This window comes from Rana temporaria, chromosome 6, assembly GCF_905171775.1.
Source record: "Rana temporaria chromosome 6, aRanTem1.1, whole genome shotgun sequence".
NCBI lineage: Eukaryota > Metazoa > Chordata > Amphibia > Anura > Ranidae > Rana > Rana temporaria.
Window position 1 is genome coordinate 44,008,415 of NC_053494.1, and position 24,032 is coordinate 44,032,446.

At 41.2% G+C, this 24,032-nt stretch overlaps 1 protein-coding gene across 1 annotated transcript in view; it reads left to right on the forward strand.

Annotated features, from left to right (window-relative positions):
• The window catches only part of PDPK1 (3-phosphoinositide dependent protein kinase 1), an 83,125-nt gene extending 61,004 nt beyond the window's left edge, over positions 1-22,121 (forward strand). Inside the window, exons 7-14 of the mRNA XM_040356718.1 lie at positions 3,508-3,583; positions 5,286-5,354; positions 5,450-5,546; positions 6,627-6,800; positions 12,343-12,560; positions 14,024-14,081; positions 16,437-16,589; positions 20,099-22,121. Of these exons, the coding sequence (XP_040212652.1) occupies positions 3,508-3,583; positions 5,286-5,354; positions 5,450-5,546; positions 6,627-6,800; positions 12,343-12,560; positions 14,024-14,081; positions 16,437-16,589; positions 20,099-20,212 (959 nt within the window). The 3' untranslated portion in view covers positions 20,213-22,121. The remainder of the gene's footprint in view (positions 1-3,507; positions 3,584-5,285; positions 5,355-5,449; positions 5,547-6,626; positions 6,801-12,342; positions 12,561-14,023; positions 14,082-16,436; positions 16,590-20,098) is intronic.
• Positions 22,122-24,032: the final 1,911 nt, after the last annotated feature.

Below are 24,032 nucleotides of genomic sequence, written 5' to 3' on the forward strand. Positions count from 1 at the left end.
TCCAACCTCCCCTCATAGCTGGTCCAACACACGCCTCAAAAACATACCGACCTTCAACCTCTTCTTATAGCTGGTCCAACACACGCCTCAAAAATATACCGGCCTCCAACCTCCCCTTATAGCCGGTCCAACACACACCTCAAAAATATACCGGCCTTCAACCTCCTCTTATAGCCGGTCCAATACACGCCTTAAAAATATACCGGCCTCCAACCTCCCCTTATAGCCGGTAGGGGTGTTGAAAATAATCGTAGCATCGATGCATCGAGATTCGACCACCCACGATGCTGCATCGATGCTACGACTTGCATTAATCGATTTTTGATGACGTCACCTGCGCGCCGCTTTAAAGGCCTTTCGAGTCTCAAAGCAGAAGCCGAGGGAAGCCGTGGGCGTCAGCTGCGGGCGTTAGCCGCGCCTCTATTCCCGCCCCCGCCAATGCAGCTAAGGGAGCTGTGGGCTTAAGCCGCGCCTCTTTTCCCGCCCCCGCCAATGCAGCTAAGGGAGCCGTGGGCTTAAGCTGCGCCTCTTTTCCCGCCCCCCTGCTGATGCAGCCGAAGACGCCGCGCCTCCTTTCCCGCCCCCCGCTGACGGCATGCGAGAGACACGTGGAGCGAGTGTCCCCGGTCCCGGTTCCGGTCCCGACCCCCGGAGCCTTCCTCCTTGGCTCACCTCACGCTGTGCACACTGCACAGGCTGCTGTGGGAGACCCGACACGGCCGAGTACTTCAGGCAGCAGAACAGTGACAGGAGTCGGAGACCATCATCATCAGGTACTTGGGGGGATGCACACTGGCGGCAATTTATGGGCACACTGATTGGCAGCAATTGATGGGACACTGATTGGCAGCAATTGATGGCACACTGATTGGCAGCAATTGGTGGCAAACTGATTGGCAGCAATTGGTGGCACACTGATTGGCAGGAATTAATGGCACACTGATTGGCAGCAATTGATGGCACACTGATTGGCAGCAATTGGTGGCACACTGGCAGCAATTGGTGGCACACTGATTGGCAGCAATTGGTGGCACACTGATTGGCAGCAATTGATGGCACACTGATTGGCAGCAATTGGTGGCACACTGGCGGCAATTGGTGGAAAACTGATGGGCAATTTGGGCACACTGGCAGCAATTGGTGGCATACTGGAAGCAATTGATGGCATTGGCACACTGGCAGCAATTGATGGCACACTGGTTTATGTATGTCTTATTGTCTTAGTGATTGATTAACATCACAACTTCATTGATTTGAAATTGATACCCTTTTTTTTCGTATGATTTTTGCTTTTGCTCATCACTGCCACACACATGCAGCCATGCATTGCACGTGTGTGGCAGTAATGAGCAGAAGCAAAAATCATACAAAAAAAAGGTATCAATGAAGTTTTGATGTGAATCAATCACTAAGACAATAAGACATACATAAACCATAATTTATGACATGGCATACATTGTCGTTTGGCAATACATTGTCGTTATGGGGACAATGTCCGCAGTCTCTGATCCTCTCTAGTATCATTGTCCGCAGTCTCTGATCCTCTCTAATATCATGTCTGCAGTCTCTGATCCTTTCTAGTATCATGTCTGCAGTCTCTGATCCTTTCTAGTATCATGTCTGCAGTCTCTGATCCTTTCTAGTATCATGTCTGCAGTCTCTGATCCTTTCTAGTATCATGTCTGCAGTCTCTGATCCTTTCTAGTATCATGGCCGCAGTCTCTGATGCTTTCTAGTATCATGGCCGCAGTCTCTGATCCTTTCTAGTATCATGTCTGCCGTCTCTGTCCATCTCTTGTAGTATTTTGGGGTCAGTCTGGAGCTCCTCTTTAAGTTGGCTGCTATGTATACAGTTTTCTACATGCAGAGATTTTTTTTTAAGAACAGAAGAAAACCGTGCGCAGTAATCTTGATGCATCGTGATGCATCGTGATGCATCGCGGAATCGAATCGAATCGAATCGTGGACTTGATAATCGTAATCGCATCGAATCGTGAGACCGGTGAAGATGCGCAGCCCTAATAGCCGGTCCAACACACGCCTCAAAAATATACCGGCCTTCAACCTCCTCTTATAGTCGGTCCAATACACGCCTCAAAAATATACCGGCCTTCAACCTCCCCTTATAGCCGGTCCAACACACGCCTCAAAAATATACCGGCCTTCAACCTCCTCTTATAGTCGGTCCAATACACGCCTCAAAAATATACCGGCCTTCAACCTCTCATTATAGCCGGTCCAATACACGCCTCAAAAACATACCGGCCTTCAACCTTCACATATAGCCAGTTCAACACACGCCTTAAAAACATACCGGCCTCCATACTCCCCTTAGCCGGTCCAACACACGCCTCAAAAACATACTAGCCTCCAACCTCCCCTAGCTGGTCCAACACACGCCTCAAAAACATACCAGCCTTCAACCTTCACCTATAGCCAGTCCAACACACGCCTCAAAAACATACCGGCCTTCAACCTCCCCTTATAGCCGGTCCAACACACGCCTCAAAAACATACCGGCCTTCAACCTTCACTTATAGCCAGTCCAACATACACCTCAAAAACATACCGGCCTCCAACCTCCCCTTAGCCGGTCCAACACACGCCTCAAAAACATACCGGCCTTTAAACTTCACAACATAATCCAATTTCTTTATGCTGATCGACAATGCAAGAATGTTTTCAAAACTTGGCTGGCTGCCCAGACTTGGCAGATTGCCCAGACTTTGGCTTTTGGCTGAGAGTAGAGAGGAAATTCTTTGCATACCAAAGTGCAGAGAGAAAATAATTTTCATGTCAAAGATTGTGAAACCCAGGGTCAAGAATCGCAATGGGAAAAAGATTGTGATAACGATCCTTGACAATTAATTGTGCAGCTCTACTCTGTGCTGACAATTGGTGCAACGTGATTTTTTTTATTTATTTTTTATAATTGACAATTTTTATTAGGTTTCAACATATGCAATACAGTTGTTTAAAACATAAACAAAAGAGAATAAAGTAATAAAAGGGAAATAGTAGTCACAAACAGCTCTGTAGGGTCTGTGATTTATATTTGCGTGGCCCGCTATTCCAGAGAAGAGAAAGGAGAGAAAGAACGGAAGGGGAAGAGCAAGGCAAAGGTATAAGAAAGTCCCGATCAGAAGGGCGTGTCTCTCCTGGGCTTCGAGCAATCGTATTGTTCAGAACGAAGGGGGGGGGGGGAGACTCGAGATCATGGGGGGTCTATTGTGATTGATAATTTTCCACTCTGGCCGATTGACTCGGTTTGATTGAATCTGGTCGAAATCAAGTCCAAATCGATCAAAAGTGTACAGATTCGATCATCTTTGAATAAAATCGACACATGTATGGCCACCAATTCCGTGCTGTCCAAATAAGTAATGGCAACTATGCTGTTTTCCAACACTGAAAAACACCAACAAGAGACAATACCTGTGTTATGAAGTTAACAGTGAAAGTTTGTTTTGAGTTTGCTAATAATATTTCTCTTTTGTTGGTTCATAGCACGAGCAAATTCGTTTGTGGGGACAGCGCAATATGTGTCACCAGAACTTCTCACAGAGAAATCTGCTTGCAAGAGGCAAGTATTCTTTTACTCTAAAGCCCAGCTCTTAGTTGTCTCCATTTGTTTGTGAACCTTTTAGGAAGCATACCTAAGAATATTATAATTTGTTTATTTGCATTTTTAAGTTTAGTGGTATTTTTCATATATACTGTACATTAATACAAATATATATCATGTTTTTGTACTCTGACTCTGTCACAGGAGGGACACACTCTCCTCTTTGTCCCCGCTCAGAGGGGCTAGTATGAGGTTTTAGTTAGGAAGAGGCATTGCTGGGCTCTCTTTTTAGAAAGCTTGGTGTGCTCTGCAGATACATTATGGTGTAAAACACATATGATTAAAAGTTTATAAAATAGATTATACATCAGTATAGGAAAATGTATATAAAAGATCAGTTTGTAAACTTATAAAAATGGTCTTGTCTTTGTTTGTTTTTTTAAAATTGTATTGATTTGTATTTGTTAATCTGATATCAGGACAAACATATTCTGCCTTGTAGTGTGTGCATTTAGGGTATTTTATGCATGTCGTTTACCTGTAAAAGTTTTCCTGGCATAGATAATCAAAAGCCCTGAAGCTGCTGCTGGGCGCCGCCATCTCAGATGTAATGTCAGCAGCCCCTGTAGACTCTACTTTTAGAATTTTACACTTAAAGGGGTTGTAAAGGTACTATTATTTTTTTTCCTAAATAGCTTCCTTTTTCTTAGTGCAGTCCTCCTGCATTTAATGTGGAACTGCGACCACACTTTAAGAGATTAGAATCAAGTAATAGGAAAGCCGTTGAATGTGTTGGGTAAATCGATCCCATGTAGTGTGGAGGTATGCTTGTTGGGGCGATTGGAAGATGAGATATGGCCTAGATATATTTAAAACCTTACTGCAGGAAACATTATTCTTGGCACGGAAGAAAATGGTGGATGCAGGTGGAACCACCTTAGGTAAACCAATGAATGAAAACGGTTAAAGGGTCAGAAAGGGAAAAATTATATTTTTTAAAAATAACAAACATGTTATACTTGCCTCCACTGTGCAGTTCGTTTTGCACAGAGTGGCCCCGATTCTAGTCTTCTGGGGTCCCTCGGCGGCTGTCTCGGCTCCTCCCTGCAACAACTCCACACAGATATGCGAGCGAGCTTGCATAGTGTGGAGCTGTTGCGGACGCGCTCCGGTGATACAGTGGCGGCTATCAGATGTTTTTTTACCTTAATGCATAGAATGCATTAAGGTGAAAAAAATGTACCTTTGCAACCCCTTTAATCAAGTGATGCGCTACGATAAAATAATGTATGAGCATATAGAAGGGATACAAAAATATCATAAGATATGGGACATATGGAATAATGCGCATGTAACTGTGGATAGGAATGTTAGATAAATAGAGAATTGGATGAGGAATATTATAAGAAGGGGGATGGAAAATGTTTAAAAAATGTTAATAAAAAATAAAGGTGACTGGCAGCAGCCAAAGGAGTAATTAAGATTGGTATATGATCGAAGTGAGAGTGTATAGACGGTTCTTGGAGGATAAGTTGGAAGTATGTATGAAAATGTAAAGGATATAGACTAACACACACACACACACACAAACACAAATAAAAAATAATTGGTTGTGTATAGTAATCTCGCTTTTTTTTTTTTTTTTTCCTTTAAAACCTGCTTTTTTTTCATTAGACTGACATTCTGTAATCTTCTTCCTTTTTTTTTCTCCTTCCTGCAGCTCGGACCTCTGGGCACTGGGCTGTATTGTATATCAATTAGTAGCCGGACTACCACCATTCAGAGCTGGGTAAGAGATCGCCATGATTGATGTGCCATTGTACATTTGTGCCTAATTTTTGTTCTAACTTTATTAAATAATGCATATGTCCTTCTGTCTTGCAGAAATGAATATCTTATATTCCAGAAGATAATAAAGCTGGAGTATGACTTCCCAGAAAAATTCTTCCCTAGAGCAAAAGACCTTGTGGAAAAGCTTCTGGTAATTTATTTCCCCTTGGGAACCATGTCTGTGGTTTTTTGAATCTGTCACAGATGTAAACTGGTTAAGTTATTTATCCATATTATTTACCAAAGTGTTAATTTATGTTCAGCTTAATTATCTATGACATTTGCCTGAACTCAGTTAAGAAAAAAAAAAAAAAAACGTTCTTTCCTGTCAATTGAGGAACACCGGAATTTATTTTCACTTGTGTTATACTGCATACCTGTTTTTTTGCAAGCATTTTAGGATTTCGGGTGCCTAAGCTTGCAAACTGTACTCTTTTTTTGAAGGGCCCAAAGCCTGCAAGATTTAACCAGATAGGTCCTCCCAGGTGTCTGTCATCGGTGGCCATCTGTCATTGGCAGGGGAAAGCTGTTCAATTTAAAGCTTTACTTAAATGTTCTACATCCTGTATGTCATTGGGCCCTTCGTTAACAGTCTGGGAGTTTTCCCACTTTAACCTACTAGGGGTCTGTAGGGCATTGAGGGAACCCTTGTAGCATAGTCTACCCGTCTCCTGTTTGCTCCCGGTCCTTCTCATCCCCGCTTTTTAATGCTGGGGGCCTGGGCTTTGGGTGAGACATCCAGAGTCTTTATAGACCAGGAATTCCCTGGCATGATCCATCAGTTCCTTTAAATGACTGGGTGTGGTCTCTCCTCCCTGCCCTCCAGGGACCACACTTGCCAGGATATCCCATTGCAAGGGATTGTAGTCTAGTTACCCAGAGCGAGCAGATGGTTTGCTCTTTGTCAGGGGGATCCTACTGAGTTCAATACCGTTCATCCCTCACCCAATTTGCTGGGTACCACTTGTGCACCTACCCTCTACTTAGTTTAGCACCCTTCCATTTTCTAGCAGACTCCCAGCGGTCACTTAGCTATCCTTAAGGGGTATTTCGCTTTGAGGATTCTCAAACTATTTGGACATCTCATTGCGAGATTAATTGCCTGGCCAACTGTTTCTGAATTTCTGTGTCCCTCAGACTTTTTTCTTTTTTGGTAAGTTCAAAAATAATTTTTTCTAAGCTTTGTTCCACTTCTTTTTAACTGCTCTTTTGATTTTATCCTCTCTGCCAGGTCCAAGAACCTATTAAACGATTAGGCTGTGAAGAATCGGGAGGCTTTGGCCCCCTCAAGGCCCATTCGTTTTTTGATGGCATCACGTGGCAGGACCTGCACCTTCAGACACCTCCAAAACTCACAGCTTATTTACCTGCAATGGCTGAAGACGATGAAGAATTCTATGGAAATGTAAGTACAGTGGAACCTTGGATTTTGAGTAACGCGGTTAACAAGCATTTCGCAATACGAGCACTGTATTTCCTAAAATCTTGGTTCGAGAGTGTTGTCTCACAAAACGGGCAGGATTCAGGCCAAAGCCGTGTGCAGTACCGCGTTTGGCCTGAGGTGCGGGGCTCCGGAGCCGATCGGCACCGGGTACTGAAAATTTACCTTGAGCTACACTCGGCAATACCGCTAAGCAGGTTAATTTGCAAGGGTCCCAGTTGTAACACAATCCATTTTATGTCTTTCAGAAACTAAAACTTATGTGTTGATGGGTAAGCAGCACCGTGATATGAAAAATATGAAAAATCCTTACAGTATTTTATTGTTAAAGACATTTCAGGGTTTGTTAAGGGCAACCATTTTTTCCTAATTTTTTTAGAACAATAAAGTAATGGGTTCTTCATGCTGAAAAGCCTATTGACCACTGTTTGCAGTGTTGTTCACCCACCCACACATTAGGATCTGTTCATCCCCGCCACAGGAAGTTTTTCTTACCACCTCCGGAATCAGAGAAAAATGTTGCTAATTTAGTACAGCGCATTCATACAGGCATTATTTAAGGAATAATTATACATTATACCATACCCATTCACACATAGGCATTTACTTGTTAACTCTCTGTCTTTGTTTGCACATCTTTTTCTCAGCATGTTGGGTGCAGAACTATGCAAGGTCTCATCAGCTGTATCAACTTTAAGTCCTTGTTCACACTGGACGTAGGTTTGAAATTGTTTGAGTTCAGGTGAACTCCCACGATTTCAAACCCGCATTTAAGTGTGAGTTCAGAGGTGATTCGAAAGACATCTGTGTTGGTTCATGCACAGATGTCCATTGAAATTACCCCCGAAGTCCTTCAAAAGTAGTGCAGGAACTACTTTTGGAAAGCCAGCATCACACCAAATGGGACAGTACCGTTGCCGTAAATAGGCTACAATTTGTCAAATCACGCTGATGTAAATGTGGGCTAAGGGTCTATGCACACTGACTTAAAAACTGCTGCCTCTATAGGAGATTTGTGTTTTGCCCAGGGGTGGCCTGTCCATTAAGGGCGCACAGGGGCCGCCCCCTTCCCTCTCCATGCGTGCGGCCCCTTGCAGGACATTGGGCACATGAATTTCAGTGGCAGGGGTGTTTTTTTTTGAAGCACTGATTGGAGTCAAAGGCTCTAATAGGGTTCAAACTGTGGACTCCGGTCGCAGAGAAATGTGCTCACAGCCCACCCAGGTATGTTAGAATAGCAAATGAATATGGACACTGGTCCTCCTGGCCAATCAGAAAGTGGGTATGAGACCCGTCGCCCAATTTGCTGAAAGGACAGGTGATCCTATTGGATGCCTAGGAGGACCGGAGGAGCCGCATGCTGGAAGCCGCAGATGGAGGAGAGGACACGGAGCTGCTGCCCGCCACCCGCCTAGATGGGGCAAGTTCTGGACCGACCGGCAAACAGCGGCCACTTGTGGGGTGTTTTCTACCACTGGTTGTGCCTGTAAAAGCAGCTTAATATTATCTTATGCGCCCATGCACATTAGGATATTTAGAGGCATTTTTTTAAACTCTGTGTTTGAAGGCAGAAAAATAAACATTCTAGTTTGTGTTTTTGAGACCAGTTTTCTGGCAGAACAAGAACGCTAAATGCGCCTAAACGTTTGTACAAAAACGCTCGATCGGAACATTTTTCTTCTGCTAAGGGAAGTGGTGTTTTTTTAAGCCCAGACTGAATGGACCCTAATGGACTACCTGTTGTTGTGTGTTGACTAATGAAGCAGTTCACTAAACTGTAGAATTTGTTTATTTTAGTAAAAATTCCTACGTTTATAATCAAGTATGTCCCATATTCAGACAAAGCTGGTTGCTATATTCTATGTTTGCTCTTTAACCTGAGTTTCTAAACAAAGCCCACTGCTTTGTGACCCTTTGGAAGGATTGGTTAGGGAAGGGGACTTATACTGAACTTAAAATGTTACATATTCCCCAATATTGATGCTTTTCACTTGAATGCTATCCCTCCTCTGCAGACTTTTTAATTTAACCAGAGTGGTGAGGAGGAATATACCAATTTTATTACTGTGCTCTTTCATACCTCACTGGTGTATAAGTTCGTATTATTGCACTTGGTAGCACTTTCGTGCCATGTGAGCATTACATGGGAAATATTTCAGTACATGTGATAATTAGTATGGGGTATGTAGAGTTCACTCACGCATACTGCTGGAAGCACAGTTCTCTTAATTTAGCAAACAACGGCTTATTTTGCCTGATCACAAATGTAAATAATTACCAGTAATACAAGGGTTACAGCAAGTTTAATGTTATGTAAGTCAGGCTTATAGTCAGCAGCATAACATAACAGGTCCTCGGGCAATATGAGTAATTTATCAAGACTGGTGCAGGAAGTTATTTTGGACTTAATACTAGCAATTTGTATATTTTTAAAACATTTTCTTCAGGTTTGAACTCTTTATCACACGTTATGGAATATGCTTTTTAAATATCAATTTCAAGTATGCCCTGGGTCATACCTAAAAAAATAAAAAATAAATGTTTAACATGTGGTGTATATATAACACAAGGGATATTCTTGGCTGTCAAGTTTCACTTGGTATTATAGTTGGAAGGCTTAAGCCATCTACACACGATCGGATATCTGATGGAATTTAATCCAATGGATTTTTTCGTCGGATATCTGATAAAGCTGACTTTCATCAGTCTTACCTACCCACCATCAGTCAAAAATCGGATTGTGCCAAAACGCGGTGACGTAAAACACTATGATGAGCCGAAAAAAATGAAGTTCAATGCTTCCGAGAATGCGTCGACTTGATTCTGAGCATGCGTGGATTTTTATCCGATGGAGTTCCACACAGACGATCGGAATTTTCTGTCGGTTTTTTATCCAAAATTTAAAACGTGTTCTTTTTTTTAACACAAAAGACCGATGGGGCCCAAACACGATCGGTTTGTCCGATTAAAAACAGTCCATCGGTCTGTTTTCACCGGACAAACCGATCGTGTGTACACGGCTTTAGTGAATAATGGATCTTCCACATTGCCAAGTGGATTATTTAATTAAAAGGATAAAGCATTGCTTGTAGAATACTGTTAGTTGTTTAGATGGTATATGCAGTAAATGTACAAACTTACTGGGTAATTTTTAGGGTTGTCCTGATACCGATACCAAGCATTTGCCCGAGTACTTGTACTCGGGCAAATGCTCCCGATGCTTCACCCGATACTTGTACTGTCGGCGGTGATCAGTGCATGGGGAAGTTACAAGCACCGATCACCGCTGTATAGATTTAAAATTAATTTCTCTGCTTCTCTCCCCCCCCCCCCGCGGCTTTCAGCTGCTTTAAAATCAGCGGTGATCGGTGCTTGTAACTTCCCCACACACGATCACCGCTGACTGTCCCGTGTCCTCCTCCAGCCCCCCTCCGTTTTGCTGCAGCCTGTCTCCCTCCCTCCATGTATGCTGCCGTGTATGCCACAGTGTATGATCCCGTGTATCCCGCCGTGTTTCTCTTCCCTTCCATGCTCCTCCTCCACCCCCTGGAAATGTCAGGATGGAGAGCGGGGTAGGAGCCGGTAAATCCGAATGGACAGTGATTACTGACTCTGTCCAATCACATAACTGAAACATTGTAACCTGTGATTACAAATCACAGGTTATGAATGAAGAGAGGACGCTGTCTTCTCTCCTTTCATTTTCAGTGCAGCTGGATGCTGCCGAGAAAGGGACAGGGGAACATGTGTCCCTAGTCCCTTTCTCTGTCTCAGAGGGGAGATGTCAGAGGTCTGTTAGGACCCCTGATCTCACCAAAGCCCCCCCAACAGGGCTGAAAAAATAAATAAAAAAATAAAGAATAAAAAAAACAAAAGAATAAAAAAAATGATTGTAGAAAATAAAAAAAATTAAGAAAAAACACACTGACACCCCCTTAAAAAAAAAGAAAGCATTATAAATAAAAGAAAAAAATTATAAAAAATTAAAAACAAATTGTTAAAGATAAAAAAAAAAAATACTGACACATGTGCCACTGTCACATTAGATTAAAAAAAAGTATCGATATTCGGTATCGGCGAGTACTTGAAAAAAAGTATCTGTACTTGTACTCGGTCTTAAAAAAGTGGTATCGGGACAACGCTAGTAATCTTTATTCCTACTAAGGGCATACAAAATATAATAATATTGAGAAATGTTGTTCTAACACACTTTTTTTTTATAAATAAGCCACTTTATTAAGAAATCCTCAGATATTAAAGGAACAATGTGTTTTCCCTGCAGTAGTCTTTATAAATTCCCTGTTTCTTCATGTTGATATTTGTCATTCTAAAGAGATCAAATGTGCGGCCTTCTCTCCAAAATGTATCTGTATAAATGATTTGTGTTTTGTCACATGGACTGTATATTACATTTACTGGCCTCATACACACGATCGGATTATCCGATGGGAATTGTGTGATGACAGGCTGTTGTCGGAAAATCCAACTGATTGTACGCTCCAGCGGACAATTGTTGTCGGATTTTCCGCGACAATTGTGGGATAGCATGCTTTTAAAATTGTCCGCCAACAAATGTGCGTTGTCGGATTATTCGATCATGTGTACACAAGTCCTTCGGACTAAGCTCCAAAGTACAAACACGCATGCTAGGAAGCAGTGCTCACCATAACACAACATTAGCAGAAGTTGCCCAAAGGGTGACACTAAAGAGCTGAAAAAACACTTAGTTTTGTGTTTGTTGGCTGACAATTCTTGGCCGTTTTTATGCAAGACAAGTTCACGGCCAACGCCCTTCGGACAATAGTCCTGCACTTTGTCCGATTAAAATCTGATCGTGTGTACCAGGCTTTAATCCTACGGTTGAGCACCTCCTGCCTAACTGTTAAACATCAGATTCTGTTTCCTCTGTTTTGTTTTGTTTTTTCATTTGATTGATAATGCAAGTTTTCTCCCTTTTCTATAGAGAAAAAGTGAATCAGACATTTTAGATTTTATCAGCTAAAGCATGTATTGTCCCACTGTATAAAAATGTCAGGTGTTGAAGTGAGGAGATTCTCACTAGGCGCATTTTGAACTCTATGGAGAAAACTTTGCCATTGTTTACTTCCTAATAGTAGCCAGAGGCTGGGATAGTGGAGCTATTATAGTACAGTGTTTTAGGCATTAAATTGTGCCAAAGTTGAATGTCGCTTTGGCAATCTTTCGACTACGGCTGTATCTTCACTTCCAGTGTGATGTTGCAAGACAAACCTAATACTTATGTGTACTAAGAGAATAACTACCAGGAAATGATGGGATAGCCTGCATAAAGATGTAAATTCTTTGGTAATACATTCACTGTCTGTTTATGGCAATGTACAATTACAGATCAAAAATGTATTTTTTTTTTTAATGAATGAACATTATTTCCAATGTTTGCTCCCCCATTTGTGATCCAGACTTACAGGTGGTGCACCTAGAGTATAGTCATCTAATGTAATTTAATGTATGCTTCTCTGTCTTTCAGTATGATGATCTTCTGAGTCAGTTTGGAAGTATGCAAGTAGCCTTGTCTGTATCGCCCCAAACACTGCTAACACCAGAACCCATTCAGCCGAAGCGGTCTGGCAGTAACATAGAACAGTACATCCACGACATTGATAATAATTCTTTTGAACTTGATCTACAGTTCTCAGAGGAAGAAAAACGGCTACTGCTAGAAAAACAAACCGGAGGAAACCAGTGGTAAGCGGCTCAATTTCTGCCCTTTTAAATCAAAACTGTTAGGTTCTAAATTAAAAAGATTGCGTGGGAGCGAAGTTCACCTTTTTGTCACCATGTTTTGTGTTACACTCATAAGAAGTCACTGCACTTATAGTCCATTGTTTACTTCTTCCAGCTCTATAAAGGTGGGTTCTTACTTCCTTACAGACCTGGGCCTCGTAGTTGCAATGCTCTTCAGACTTGAATGCACAAAATTGATACATGTACACTTTTTTTTTACCAGTATCAGTGGTGCATTTTTTTTATGTTTTTTTTTATTTTTATTTTTTTTATTTGGACTATGACTTTAAATGCAGGCATTTAGTGGCTACTTGCGTAACTAAAAAGTGTCTAAACTACATCTACATAAAGGAAAAGAAGGTTTCTTTGTACTTTTTATTTATTTAAAAACGTATGCAAATAAAATATAAGGGTTTACAGGGTCACCATACCACGCCTACAGACCCTGCCCACCCCTTTTTCCTTTGCCCCTCTGATCCCATAATAAAAACCCTTTCCTAACACAGACCCTACCAAAGACTGAAAAACGTTGTTTATACATCCTTTTTAACATTACCACCCTTATTTTTATTTTTTTACTCCTTACCTATGCCATAAAAATTGTTATGAGTTCATAACTATTGTTATACCCCAAGGAAAACCAGGGGGGGTTGGGGGCAAGGGAATAGTTGCTGGGGCCAAGCCTAGAGCATACCCACCCTAATAAATGTATGGACTGTCTCGGTACTGATGAAACACAATAAACATTTATTATATTAAAAAATGTATTACAAATATAAATTACATAACGGACAATTATACCCCAAAGATTGGTCAGGGTCTCAACTAGTTTCGTGGGATTGCATCGCTTTTTCAGGAGAGCCAATCTATAGGATAAATAATACAATACAATTCATATAATACTGTTCAGCTATGGAGTATATAATGCATAACGAGAAGTAATAGCTTACCCGATGAGTAATTAAACAAGCACGGAGCTGGGCCACCCATATGGTTCCCCACGCGGCGTTATACCCCGTTTGAAGTTACTTTGCTACTAATATTAATACGCTTTGTCTTTATGTGCATTGTACCTCCTGAGATTCAATCTTATGTTATCGTTGTACATGTTCAGTTCCATTGTACCGCCCTAGCTATATTGTACTGGTACTGTACGATGTATTAGGTTTGGCATTGTTTCCAGATTATAACACTCCCTGCAAAGATGCAGCAAGTAGTGATTTTTCCAGTGCATCCATAATGTTCAGATGTGAACAGGTCCTTTACTGCTCATCAAAGTATTGTTTGTTACATGAAGAGCTATTAGGGAATCATCTGTTATCCTGTGCAAGGCAAGGACTACATTTGCACAAGCATGTCCGTTTTTGCTTGGTTTTACTCATTTTTGTTTGTGTTTTTTTTTTTTTTTCCTTTTTCTTCCACAGGCACCAGTTTGTAGAAAATAATTTAATCCTAAAAATGGGTCCAGTAGATAAACGAAAGGTAAGCATATTTTTTTTTTATGGAATTTATAGTGGTTTTGTACATATACAGTGGATATAAAAAGTCTACTTAAAATGTCAGCTTTCTGTGATGTAAAAAGAATGAGGCAAAGATAAATCATTTCAGAACTTTTTCCACATATTTGGTCACCTTTTATGTGACCTATAAACTGTACAACTCAATTGAAAAAACAAACTGAAATATTTTAGGGGCAGGAAATAAAAATAAAAACATAAAAAAATGTGGTTGCATAAGTGTGCACACCCTCTTATAACTGGGGATGTAGCTGTGTTCAGAATTAGGAAATCGCATTCAAACTCATGTTAAATAGGAGTCAGTACACCTCTGTCATCATTTAAAGTGCCTCTGATTAACCTCAAATAAAGTTCAGTTGTTCTAGTAGGTCTTTCCAGACATTTTCTTAGTACCGTTCTACAGCAAAAGCCATGGTTTACAGAGAGCTTCCAAAGCATCAGAGGGATCTCGTTGTTAAATGGCATCAATCAGAAGAAGGAGTACAAAAGAATTTCCAAGGCATTAGATATACCATGGAACACAATGAAGACAGTCATCATCAAGTGGAGAAAATATGGCACAACAGTGACATTAACAAGAACTGGATGTTCCTCCAAAATTGATGAAAAGACGAGAAGAAAACTGGTCAGGGAGGCTGCCAAGAGGTCTACAGCAACATTAAAGGAGCTGCAGAAATATCTGGCAAGTACTGGCTGTGTGGTACATGTGGCGACAATCTCCCGTATTCTTCACATGTCTGGGCTATGGGGTAGAGTGGCAAGATGGAAGCCTTTTCTTATGAAGAAAAATATCCAAGCCTGGCTAAATTTAGCAAAAACATATCTGAAGTCCCCCAAAAGCCTTTGGGAAAATGTGTTATGGTCTGTTGAAACCAAGGTTGAACTTTTTGGCCATAATTCCAAAAGATATGTTTGGTGAAAAAACAACACTGCACATCACCAAAAGAACACCATACCCACTGTGAAGAATGGTGGTGGCAGCATCATGCTTTGGGGCTGTTTTTCCTCAACTGGAACAGGGGCCCCTTAGTCAAGGTAGAGGGGATTAGAAACAGTTCCAAATACCAGTCAATATTGGCACAAAACCTTTAGGCTTCTGCAAAAAAGCTGAACATGAAGAGGAACTTCATCTTTCAGCATGACAGCGAAGCGAAACAAAATCATACATCCAAATCAACAAAGGAATGGCTTCACCAGAAGAAGATTAAAGTTTTGGAATTGCCCAGACCTGAATCCAATTGAAAATCTGTGGGGCGATCTGAAGAGGGCTGTGCACAGGAGATGCCCTTGCAATCTGACAGATTTGGAGTGGTTTTGCAAAGAAGAGTGGGCAAATATGTGCCATGCTGATAGACTCGTACCCAAAAAAGACTGAGTGCTGGAATAAAATTAAAAGATGCTTCGGCAAAGTATTGGTTATGCAACCATATTTGAGTTTTTTATTTTTACTTCCCACCACCTAAAATATTTCAGTTTGTTGTTCAATTGAGTTGTACAGTTTATAGGTCACATTAAAGGTGGAAAAAGTTCTGAAATGATTTATCTTTGTTTCATTTTTTTACATAACAGAAATTTGACATTTTAACAGGGGTGTGTAGACTTTTTATATCCACTGTATTTTCCTTGTCAGGATGAAAAAAAAAATGGTGGGATTATAATAACAATAAGTATCCTTTCTCAGTTGAAGAACAGGTGTTAATGAATGTGAACATAAGCTCGCAACTGCGTAAGGAAAGATGGGAAATATGTTTCCAAAAATTTGGTGAATATACTACTTCATAATTGCACAATAGAGCGATCCCAAGCCAACTGGGTCTTTAAATTAAATTAAATTGATTTTGATTAATTACAAATGTTACAACATATCTGGGATAAAGTGGAACTAGCCAAGAACATGCATAGAACACAGGGCGACTAACTACTGTGAATGCAAATATTAGAATGTACCAACGTCCCGATAATGTGGAAATGGAAATTAGTCTGGACTATTAGAATGGACTTTAGACGGTACAGATAATGAATGTAAAAAAGCTATAAATATTTATTCATAAAAGAAAGTATATAGAGGAAATATACATAATTTTGGGAGAACAATACAACATCAGCATAATAGCTCAGTATAAATTCTAAAAGGTATTACAAAAAAGCTTATACTTATGCACATATACTCATGACATGAGATCATCTAGCACAGAAGGGTGTATGTAAACTTTTAATCCTTGAAACTGAGTTTAGTCCAGACTAATTTCCATTCCATATCTGGGAGAAAGATTCACCCATGTTCAGTACTAAAAACTAATCATTTTCTTTGTATATGCAGGGGCTGTTTGCTCGCCGACGTCAGCTGCTTCTTACAGAGGGTCCACACCTATATTATGTGGATCCAGTAAACAAAGTCCTGAAAGGAGAGATTCCATGGTCACAGGAACTGCGCCCAGAGGCCAAGAACTTTAAAACATTTTTTGTTCATACTGTAAGTCTATTTTGGAATGTATGGCAGAAGAAGTGTTTTCATGTAACATTTAGGCAGACCTTCCATTGAAAATGGACCCCTTTCTTGCCAGCCCCCTTTCCCCAACCAAAATCATTTTAAATCTGCATTAACCATTTGACTGCTGGAAGATTTGCCCCCCTTAATGACCGGGCCATTTTTTGTAGTCTAGCACTGAGTTACTTTTACTGACAATTGGGCAGTCGTGTCACTCTGTACCCAATAAAAATTTGCTATAAAACAAAACCTATCCATAAAAAAACTTCATAAATTTAGGCCAATATCTATTCATATTGTTGGTAAAAAATGCCCAATAAGTGTATATTAATTGGTTTGCGCAAAACTTATAGCGTCTACAAACTATGGGATATTTTTACTATTTTTTGTGATGACAGCCATCAGCGACTTATTGCAGGATTGCAATGGATATTCTGTCACTGACACTTTTTGGGGACGAGTGACACTAATGACACACAGTGATCAGTGTTAAAAAATAAATAAAAAAATAAATGCACTGTCATTGTAATAATGACACTGGCTGAGAAGGTGTTAACATCAGGTGTGGTCAAAAGGTTAACTGTGTGCCTAACCACAGTTAAATTGTACTGTGTGAGGTGCTTTTACTAGGGGAAGAGATGGAATTTATTCCCTGCTTTGCAGGGACACAAACTCCACCCCTTCCCACCTGTCAGAACACCGATCTGCCTTGTTTACATGGGCAGATCAAAGTTCTGTCTCTCTGCCTGATGATCAGCGGGTGCTGGTGGACATCTAGTACCCAGCACCTACCGATCGGCTTTGCTGTGTGTAATCACAGCGGAAGCGAGGTGGCCCTCTACCCGGAAGTGCGCGATCGCGTATATATACATGCGATCCAACGCATAGCTGCTGCCCTGTAGCAGTAAATCTGCTATAGGGCAGACAGAGAGCAGTTAATCTAGTAACTGTTCCCCCCAAAAAAATAAAAATGTTTACACTTCCAGGAGGTGCAGGTGACATCATCAGAGCTCAAGGCAGAGCTGATACTTGAAATCCTGCAAGAGTCAGCCCACCCTTTTAAAAAAAAAATGTACATGTTTTTGCAGGTAAGGAAATGTACATTTATTAAGTTTTTAATTGGGAGCTTGAAAAGCATTGCACCCATGATCTACATCGTACAGCCAAGCAGTTGCACATTGACAGGTAGCATCGATGAACTACCACAGTGCTCAACAGCGCCGTGGTAGTTCTACAAACTACAGGGTTCTTGTAGTTTTCAATTTACAGAATTCTGTGAATGAGTGATGCGGGCAGAGCCCCGCACGGGCACGTTCTTTGCAGATTTTGACAACAAACGGGGGTAGATGGTCCCCTGCCGCCTGTGACATCGGGGAGGTGTGGGGGCTGGTGGATTTGTTACATGTTACACCATGAATATGGGTGTAACGTGTTACAAAAGGTGAACTTATCCTTTAAGTTGAATAGTTTTATGTGGAGATCTGTATACAGTCTAGCATGCAAATGTTCTAAGTAGTGCTTATTATAATTCAGCATTGTCACTTTCTGTCAGGGATTTCTATCCATTGGGGTCAGAGTGAGGAAGGGTTAAAACTTTTTGTCTTCCTGTCCTGATTATGCCTGCATCCCCATTTGTACTGGAGTCACATGGACATGACTAATTAGGGTCTAGGTGAAAAGTTGCTATGCCCTGGTGGGAGGTAACCCATAAGGCTTCATGTACACAGGACGTTATAAACTTGACAGCTATTAACTAACATTTAAAAATGTCTGTTGTGCTGCATTTCGCCGCGTTTGAGTTTAGAAGATTTTTTTTGCATTTTTTTGCATTGCAAATAGTCAGAAATGTATCTCCATTAAAAACGCCTATAAGCGAAATGCGGCTGAACGTGAGTTACCACGTTCACATAAGTTTACAAGCAGTTACAGGCATTTACCAATTCAAATGCCTCAAAACATCCGTCCTGAACACATTTTTTTGCTTTTCGAACCTCAACTGCCTAGAAACGACTATAAGACCCCTTTCACACTGGGTCGCTTTGCAAGCGCTATAATGCTAAAAATGGCGCCTACAAAGCATCCTGAAACAGCCGCTGCTGTCTCTCCAGTGTGAAAGCCCCGAGGGCTGGAGCTGTGCGCTAGCAGGACGGTAAAATAAAGTCCTGCTAGCCGCATCTTTGGAGCGGTGTGTATTATCGCTCCTGCCCATTGAAATCAATGGGGCACCGTGGCTATAACCCTATAAAACCGCCCCATTAGCAGCCGAATAGCGCCGCAAAAATTGACAGTAAATCGACACTAAAAATAGCGGCGCTTTAACGCCGACCCCGCCCCAGTGTGGAAGGGGCCTAACTGACCCTGTGTGCTGATAGGATAACATAGAGGAGCGTTCAGGGGTAACTGAAAAAAACACCCAACTGCTCCTAAACGGCCCTTTACCAGCATCAGAGTACATGAGGCCTAAAAGAACGAATTCACTAAGTTGTGCACGTGAGAAGTGTGGCTTTCTCTGATCTTTACTGTGGTCTGGTGGCAGGCTCAGTCGTCTCAATTTTGCTAGCTGCTACCCCATCTAGTGCCTCCCTGCATCCTGACAACTGATACTAGGGCTTAAAGTGGAGGTTCACCCTTTAAAAAAAATTCTGACATCACACGGGGTCGCGCCATCCTACTGACAGAATGCCGGTGTTTTTTTTTTTTCTCAGCACATACCTCTTAATCCCGATTTTCACCTCACGGCAATCCCGCGGGAGTGGGCGTTCCCAAGCACTGCCTGTGGAGGTTCACCCTCAAAAAAATTTCTGACATCACACGGATTCGCGCCATCCTACCGACAGAATGCCAGTGTTTTATTTTTTTTCTCAGCACATACCTCTTAATCCCGATTTTCACCTCACGGCAATCCCGCAGGAGTGGGCGTTCCCAAGCACTGCCTGTGATTGACAGGCTTCCAAACGGCGCATACTGCGCGTCACAGGTTGCCGACAGAACCGGGTTTTTTCGGCAACCTGTGACGCGCAGTATGCGCCGTTCGGAAGCCTGTCAATCACAGGCAGTGCTTGGGAACGCCCACTCCCGCGGGATTGCCGTGAGGTGAAAATCGGGATTAAGAGGTATGTGCTGAGAAAAAAAATAAAACACTGGCATTCTGTCGGTAGGATGGCGCGAATCCGTGTGATGTCAGAAATTTTTTTGAGGGTGAACCTCCACTTTAACTCCTGTCACATCCACAGTGTACAGTTTATGATTTTAAATATGGGAGTTTATGGTTATTCCTTTTCCTTGTCTTTATTCTGGTTACATTTTCCTGGTTTTGTTACCATTGTTTTAGTGGTGGAGTGTTAACTGGTTGAATTTTGTGATTTCAACAGTTCTTTATTTCAAAACAATACTCAAGTTAGATTTCTCAGGTGCTTTAATTGTACTCTTGTGGACTCGTATATCTGTAAGCATTATCACTTTTTTTTTCTTACTTTTGTGGTTTTCACTTGCAGCCTAACCGAACATATTACCTGATGGACCCCAGTGGAAACGCTCACAAGTGGTGTAAAAAGATTCAGGAAGTGTGGCGGCACAGATACCAGAATCACCAAAACAGCAGCATGTAGCATTTGCGTCTCTTCCACGTCCTGCAAGCTTCCCTCATGCTGCTAGACTCCCTGATTCAACAGATGAGCTTTACATAGCAGAACAGACGAGAGAACCCTTCTCCACTCACCCAAACCACCATCTCTCCGTGACAAATCATACCGTCAGAAATCGACATAGAGTGAAGAAAAAAAAAATTACAAAAAACACACGAAGACAAACATGGACATTAATGGAATCCAGGGTTTACCTTGGTTCTTCTCTGTGCTTCTGTTGAGTTACAACATGCATATCGTTGCTGTGGTGATTTTGCTTTTGTGCACACCAGCTCTATATCTTCTGCAACCTAGTGGGTAGGCCTTGTTATGCCAGCTTTAACGTACAGTCGGTAGAAACACAGATCGTCGTACTTGTGCACACATTGACAAACTCATATACTGTAGTCTGTGGGACCTTCCTCTTGCCTATTTTAGTTATTTTTTTCCGGTTTGCCAGTGAAATTAGTTTTTGGTCAGGAAGCTTTACAAACCTATACAATACTGCAAGGTAGAACATAGCAGTCTTGTAATGGTGTATCCACTGCCCGGTGGTGCAAGGAAAACCAGTTCTGCTCTTTACTTATGTTTTTTTTTTTGTTTTGTTTTTTAAATGGTGCATTCAGTAAGGTGAGATGTACAATTAGTAAACTTATCGTCACCGGTTCTACGTGGTACTTGTAGTTGTGTTTGTTCAGGAACGGTGCACCTGTCAACACAGAGTTTAAATAACAAGAATCAGGCTGCAGAGGAAATATGTTGACGTAAACACTGACTATAGAGTTATATACATTTTATATATATATAAATATATATATACATATATATTTAATAGTAAAAAAAAGTTATCTGAATTTTTATCCTCAGTTTGATAGAACCCTTTTTAAATCCATCACAAGAAAAACATTGTTGCAGGATAATTTGTATGGAGTAAAGTATTTTTTCCTCCATATTTGCCTAGCAAACAAAAGGAATGAAAGGGTTCCACACAAATGCCTAAAGCTCACATTTCAGCTCTGGGTGTGGAAGTTGGGGACATTGATCACGCACATTTCCTATGCCCCATAGAGATTTATTGCATTGACATCTCCCTGCCACCATTGGAAGAATATCACTCTTTGTGTAGGGTGATCTTTAATGTAAAAACTTCCAGCGGGGAGAGTGAGACCACTTGTACCGACAGTGACAGGTGGGCGGAGCTAGGAACTGGGATGCATAATCTTGCAGCTCAAGCCTATGGGAGATACAAGCTAAAAGCCTATTTATTTTGCCTACACCAGTTTCGGGTGGCCTGACCTTTTAATTTGTGGATATTAGTAGGCTTAGTTTTATGTGAAAAGGGAAGGAAAAGACTGTTCCACGGATTACACTTCAATTTGCCCACAGAAAGTTGTCTTAGCATAGAGCTGTGTTTGCCTGCTGCTATTTCAACCATTTTTTTTTTTTTTTTTTGCTTTTTAAAACCATAATTATACAAAGGCCACAAATGCGTTAACGGACCGGTCAGAATTAATGGTACTCGTCATATACCAAACTGGTAGTTCACGAAAGACTTCTGTTTGGTGGTCAAAAACATTTCGTCATTTCTGTATGAAAGCAAAAGGCCTAAACTGTCATTTATTATATAGGGAACCTAAAAAGCACCTGTTGCATGCACACAGTGGGGGCTTTCATATTGCAGGTCAAGCCAGTACTTTTTATACATTTAAAAGGTTTATTAGAAACTGGTGACTACTCACAAGGAAATTCATAATACAGTTCCTGACTGATACTTGTGGAGCAATAACTTTTAAGTGAATCAATTTATAAAATGTCCAATAGAACTGGCTCTGTTCTTCCTCTTCGCAACCAACCAACCAACTTCTATTTCCAGACTGCCCTATCAACAGAAAAAGGAGAAGGATTGGTTGCAAGGAGGTGAAAATACAGATGCGTTTTCAAACATGTCATGTGTCAGGCCTAAAATGGCTCAAGTGATTTCCTACATTCAGTAAAAAAAAACTATAATACATATAAAAAAAAAAAAAACGAAAATCCCCATTTAACCTGCTAGTGATGTCTGGCGAGGACGTTTTTGAACCAGCTTACACCACTTACTGAACCCCTGTTACATCAAGTTGAAGCAAATGTTCACCGTTGTGGCATTTTCTTCCTCTAACATGTTTACTGTACATTCTTAATTTTCTTACCTTGTTTTGCTGGTTGCCATTGGTGATTTATACACACATTAAAGCGGGGGTTCACCCAAAAAAAAAAATGTTAACATTACATTCAGCCGAGTTGTCATAATGACAATCGGCTGTTTTTTTTTTATTTTATCCCCGTACATACCGTATTTTCACCGCTGCTTCCGGGTATGTCTTCTGCGGGACTGGGTGTTCCTAATTGATTGACAGGCTTCCGACCGTCGCATACAGCGCGTCACGAGTTGCCAAAAGAAGCCGGACTGCGAGTCGGCTCTATACGGCGCCTGCACACCGACGTTCGGCAACTCGTGACGCGCAGTATGCGACAGTCGGAAGCCTGTCAATCAGTTGGGAACGCCCAGTCCCGCAGAAGACATACCCAGAAGCGGCGGTGAAAATACGGTATGTACGGGGATAAAATAAAAAAAACTGCCGATTGTCATTGTGACAAATCGGCTGAATGTAATGTGAACCCCCACTTTAAGGTTTTGTGTGTACAGAACAAACAGTTTTTCCAAATTCACCTTAACCCAACTGGACAATGCAGCTCGTTCCATCCCTATGACGAAAAACACCTATTTCCTTTCTTGAGCTGAATAGACAAGAATTTAATTGCTGCAGTAGCAAGCAATTTATCTTTAGACAGAATAATCAAATCTTAAGCATCATGGCATGCAGCATATTCTTCACTAATGAGTGGACAGGTACTTGACCCACAGCTTTACTAACAGGCTAGGATTTCCACATTTTCTTTTCTCAATGTGAAGTTCCATTTCACTTCACTGTATGTAGGCAACAAATTCACTTTAGTCTGCTGCGAAGAGGCATTTTGACAATTAAGCTCCTGCCTTGTGCCAATAATATTCAAATTTTTGGCATAAAAATGCTTTCTAGGCCTAACACCTGAGCCTCTTAAGGAAATTTGTTATCTTGCTCAGTCTAGGCTATTAACCTCCACAAAAATAAGCTTTCATCCATTTTGTAAGCTAAGACCGGCCATAGACAGAGCGATGTTGCAGAAAAGAAAAACATTTGATTCCCCCATCAACACAGTGTTGATGGGGGAATCCCTCCCACGTAGCCATTGTGTTCTCCCAGTAGGAGAATACAGTGATTATTGCTAGCGGCTATAACTTGGTTGTGCCCAAGTTGATCAATCGATCAGCTTGGGTGCGTTCAGCCTGCCCATCCAGTGCCTTGAAAAGGTATTCATACCCCTTTAAATTTTCCACATTTAATGTTGCAACCAAAAACGTAAATGTATTTTATGTGATAGACCAACACAAAGTGGCACATAGTTGTGAAGTGGAAAGAAAATGATAAATGGTTTTCCAAAATGTTTACAAATAAATATGTGAAAAGTGTGGCGTGCATTTGTATTCAGCCCCCCTAAGTCAATACTTTGTAGAACCACCTTTCGCTTCAATTACAATTGCAAGTCTTTTTTTGGGTATGCCTACTAGCTTTGCACTTCTAGAGAGTGAGGTTTTTGCCCATTCTTCCTTGCAAAATAGCTCTAGCTCTGTCAGACTGGATGTAAAGCGTCTGTGAACAGCAATTTTCCTGTTTTGCCACAGATTCTCAATTGAATTTAGGTCTGGACTATGACTGGGCTATTC